At 54.7% G+C, this 4,866-nt stretch overlaps 1 protein-coding gene across 1 annotated transcript; it reads left to right on the forward strand.

Annotated features, from left to right (window-relative positions):
* Positions 1-3,633, forward strand: RND2 (Rho family GTPase 2). The gene is made up of 5 exons (XM_049781272.1): positions 1-236; positions 686-773; positions 1,480-1,589; positions 2,417-2,551; positions 2,905-3,633. The coding sequence occupies exons 1-5, from the start codon at positions 135-137 to the stop codon at positions 3,157-3,159; spliced, it is 690 nt and encodes a 229-aa protein (XP_049637229.1). The 5' UTR covers positions 1-134; the 3' UTR covers positions 3,160-3,633.
* The last annotated feature ends 1,233 nt before the right edge of the window (positions 3,634-4,866 follow it).

The following is a 4,866-nucleotide window of genomic DNA, read 5'->3' on the forward strand; positions in this document are numbered from 1 at the left end:
TCGGCGCGGGCCCGCGAGATGCCGGTGTCGGCGGCCCAAGTGGCTGCAGCTGCGGCGGCGGGGGAGGAGGCGGCAGCAGCCGGGCCCGGGAGGGGGGCTGCGCCGGGGCCCCGCGCGTAGCCGGGACGGGGACGATGGAGGGGCAGAGCGGCCGCTGCAAGATCGTGGTGGTGGGGGACGCGGAGTGCGGCAAGACGGCGCTGCTGCAGGTGTTCGCCAAGGACGCCTACCCCGGGGTGAGGGACGGCGTCTGGGCGCCCAGGCCGAGCGAGGGTGCGGGTGGTGGGGGTCCAGGGGTGCAGACAGATGTGGGTGTTGAGGAAACCAGGGGCCGGAGAGAGGGGCTCTGGGGGCGGGGGTTGTTCTGGAAGGACTGCAGAGATTGGGGTGGGAGGGTTTGGGGAGCAGACTGAGATGAATGGGGTTTTTTTGGAAGAACCAGAAGATCAATCCCAGAGGGGGCGCTAGGGAAATATTGGGGGGGTCCTGAATTCCCAGAGGGGTGGGGAGAATGAGGAGCAGAAAGGGGGGGGGTCTGGGAGCCCAACAGAGATTCTGCGGAGGGAGCAGAGGCTCTGGATTCTCGGGCAGTATAGACCAACTTGTGTCTAGGGGTTGGGCTAGACTGGGTTTTAGGGGGGATGAAGCCTGGGGGGTCTCAACTGGACGCATCGGGTGTCTGCAGAGTTATGTCCCCACCGTGTTTGAGAACTACACCGCCAGCTTTGAGATCGACAAGCGCCGCATTGAACTCAACATGTGGGATACTTCAGGTAGCCAAATCCCTTTGGGGGTCACCCTGACTTGTATGTAACACACACCCCCACTGTCAGCCCTTCCTTGCCTAGATCCTTAGGATCCAGTGCAGCTCATCTTTTCCCTCCAGTTCTAGGATGCAGGAAGATGCATTGTTTTGCTTAAAGCCAGGGAAACTGAGGCAGAGCTTCCTGAGGAACGAAGTTCCTAAAGGAGGCTGCTTTAGTGTGGACCCCTGGGAAAGTTAGGGGTTGGTGGCTTTGATTTGGGGACTAGGCCAGGGGATTAAGGGATCATTTAGAAGAGAGAGGAGGATCTGGGGGGGAAATCTGACCTCCAGTCCCTTTAGTGTGCTGAGGGGCCCCCTCCTCCCTTGTGCCCACCAAAAGAGGGGTGGGTTTTAATTCTTCATCCTGCTTTGGGGGGGTTTTGAAAGATGTCTGTCAAAGCCCAGAAAACACACATGCTGAATTTTGAGAATCTTGAGAGATTTCCTAGGCTGCTCAAAGATTCAGAAAAGATCCAGGATGACTTTTAAAGAAAGGCAGGGGAAGAAGAGAATTGATTTCTCCCTTCTCCTGTCCCCTCCACTCTACCCCTGAAGTCCTCCTCCTCCTCCTCCGTGGGTATTGATAACCGCTCTTTGCCACTCTCTGTTCCTGTACCTTGCCCAGGACCTACTCAAGACCTTTGAGCATCCTCTCCCTCCCTGTCTTCCTTCAGGTTCCTCTTACTATGATAATGTCCGGCCTCTTGCCTATCCTGACTCGGATGCAGTGCTCATCTGCTTCGACATCAGCCGACCAGAAACACTGGACAGTGTCCTCAAGAAGGTGGGAGCCTGGGGAAGCAGGACAGTAAGAGTGAATGAAGGTGGCTGAAAAACCCTAGTTCTGACTCAACAGGGGCCATCACAGGAACTAGTGCTTGACCTCTAGCTGGAGAGTTGGGGAGCTTTGCCCTTGTCTCAGCCCACTTGACCCCTTGCAAAAATAAACTCCCTTCCTGCCATTCCTGGATAGGCACCTGGGGAAAAGAAAAGGCTCACAGGAGAAGTACGCAAGACATGGCCTCTCTCTCCAGTTGGGACCAGAAGGAGGAGATGGGAATATTGCCTCCTGGAAAGCCCCATTTCCATGAGAAAAGCTCCTGTGAATGGACAGAAGTCAGCTAAGGCCGCCCCAGTTCCCAGGTGGGGGAGGGGGCGCACAGCCACAGCTGGTCTGTTCCCAGGAACTAATTTGGGAAAGCGGGCAGGACTGGGAAGGTTTTAGTCCAGCCCACCCTTCCTGGCCTCTGAGGTAGACTGGAGTGTTCTGAGCCCTGCTTTCCTCCCATGCTTTGCATGCAGGGGGCCCGAGGGCCAACCCCATGCATGATCCTCTACACTCTGCTGGGAACCCTGAGCACTGCTGAGTGTGGCTCCCCTCAAAAGGCAGGAACCTGGCACCCAACCCTACAGCCTCACCCCTGCCTTTTTCTGTATCTCATCGTGTTTTCAGTCCACTACTAGTGTTCTCACCTCCTTTCTCATACAGGAGATTCCAGATTCCAGAATTCAGAATTCTGCATGTGTTGAAAGTGTCCTGGTGAGGATGGAGGTTCACCCTGTGCCTTCCTTCTCCTAGCCTCCATAACTGTGTTGTCTTCCCCCAAACAGTGGCAAGGAGAAACTCAGGAGTTCTGCCCCAATGCCAAGGTTGTGCTGGTGGGCTGCAAGCTAGACATGCGAACTGACCTGGCCACGCTGCGGGAACTCTCCAAGCAAAGGCTTATCCCAGTTACACACGAGCAGGTGGGGACCCTTGATCCCTGATCTCTCCCAGCCTGCCCTCTGCTCCTCTCATTCTGTGATTTGAAAAGTCCCTACTTGGGGCCTGAGCTGTGGCACAGCGGTAGGGCATTTGCCTTGCATGCGGCTGACCCAGGACAGACCACGGTTCAATTTCTCAGCGTCCCATATGGTCCCCCAAGCCAGGAGCGATTTCTGAGCTCAGAGCCAGGAGTAACCTCTGAGAGTCATCGGGTGTGCCTCCCCCCCAAAAAAAAAGTCTCTACTTGGCTTATCTGGCCTCTGACCTTTGACCTGAGCCTCAGCCATCAGAAGCCCAGGCCCACCATTTCCTCCCTGTTTTCTTCCTTCCTCAGGGCACTGTGCTAGCCAAGCAGGTGGGCGCTGTGTCCTATGTGGAGTGTTCCTCCAGATCCTCCGAGCGCAGCGTCAGGGATGTCTTCCACGTGGCCACAGTGGCCTCCCTCGGTCGTAGCCATCGGCAGCTGCGCCGTACCGACTCACGCCGGGGACTGCAGCGATCGGCCCAGCTGTCTGGTCGGCCAGACCGAGGGCCGGGAACCGAGGGCGAGATACACAAGGATCGAGCCAAGAGTTGCAACCTCATGTGAGGGATCAGGGTGGGGGGCCGGGCACAAGGCAGCCTGGGGAAGGGTACCCGCTTGTCCCTCTGCCTGCACCTGACTTTCACCACCTCTTGATTCTGCGGGAGGGACTTCAGGGTGAGTAGAGTGAGTGATCTGGCACACAGGAGCTGGAGGAGAGAGGGGTCACCCAGCCCTACAACCTTACCCTTCTCTGCATAGGAAGTGAGGGGAGCTGGCAGGACAGGCATCTCTCTGGGCCAGGTGTGAGTATAGGGTGGGGGTTATGGGGACGTTGCCAGCACAGTGACATTGGCTTGTTTCCATCCCAAAGAAAGCACCCAGCTCTCACCTGCTCTCTGGCTCTCCCAAGCTCCTCACTCATCCTAACCTCCAGGCATTTTGCACTGTTACAAAACAAATTGAGGAGCCCCTTCCTCCCTCTCCCCGAAGTCCTTGCTCCTGTCCTTTCTCCTTCCCCTCAGCAATCCCCCCCAATAAAGTTCTTGTCCCTGGAAAACGGCAATGGCTTGGATTTTGTTTCTTTCGGAAGAATCATCCATCCCTCTGGTACCAGGAGGGCAAGTTAGGTCACAAGAGGAAGTTGCCTCTCTCGATGCTCCCAGATGCAACAGAAAAAAATGTCACAGGGCAGAGCATCCGTGTCCTTCTGTTATTTTTAATTTGTTTGGGGCTACACCTGGTGGTGCTTGGGAGCTTGCGTGGTACTGGGAATTGAACTGAGTCCTTTTAAATGCAAAGCACCTGCTCTGGGTCTTTGAGCTGCACTTTAGGCCACAGCAATATCATTTGGGGTTTCGGGAGGGTGGGAGCAAGATATCTGGGAACAATCGTTTCATCTAAAGAGCTAGAGGTACCCACAGAGGCCAAGGGGTAGTTAATTAATCAATGGACTAATTAATGTATTGGCTTGGTGGCCACAACTGTGCTGTTTGAGGGCTATTCCCAGCGAGATGCTTGGGCCTCACTCCCACGGTGTTTGGGCAACCACAGAATGTCAGAGATCAAACTTGAGCTTTCTGTGTGCAAAGCATGGGCTTAATTCAGTGCTTTGAGCTATCTTTTGACCCCAAGAGGGAGTTTCAGGGCTTGGTTTGGGCTTTTGGGTTACACTTTGTGGTGTTCAGGGAACCATATTGCAGTGCTGGGGTTGAATCTGGGTTAACCACATGCAAGACCTTATCCTCTGTGCTCTCTTCAGTCCCAACTATTAGAGGGTTTCATTTAAATTTTTATTTATAGGTAGCACATCTGGTGATGCTTAGGGATCACTAGTGCCAGTGTTGTGGAGACCAGTGATTCAAATTAGGTCTACCACATTCAAGGCAAGCAAGAACCTCACCTTCCTGTACACTCTGCCCCATAAAGACTTTATTTCAGTTTCTTTGGTTTAGGGGCCACAAGCATCAAGGCTCAGGGTTTCCTCCTATCTCTGCACTTAGGGATCACTCCTGGTGGTGTTCAGGGGACCATACAGGGGATGGAACCTTGGTTGGTCATGTGGAAGACAAGCACCCTACCTGCTGAACTATCTTTGGGGCTCCCCATTAGGAGATTTAAAAGTGAACTGAGGGGGCTGGAGAGATAGCATGGAGGTAAGGCATTTGCCTTGCATGTAGAAAGTCGGTGGTTCGAATCCCGGCATCCCATGTGGTCCCCTGAGCCTGCCAGGAGCGATTTCTGAGCATAGAGCCAGAAGTAACCCCTGATTGC

This window comes from Suncus etruscus, chromosome 1 (assembly GCF_024139225.1).
Source record: "Suncus etruscus isolate mSunEtr1 chromosome 1, mSunEtr1.pri.cur, whole genome shotgun sequence".
NCBI classification, from domain to species: Eukaryota; Metazoa; Chordata; class Mammalia; order Eulipotyphla; family Soricidae; genus Suncus; species Suncus etruscus.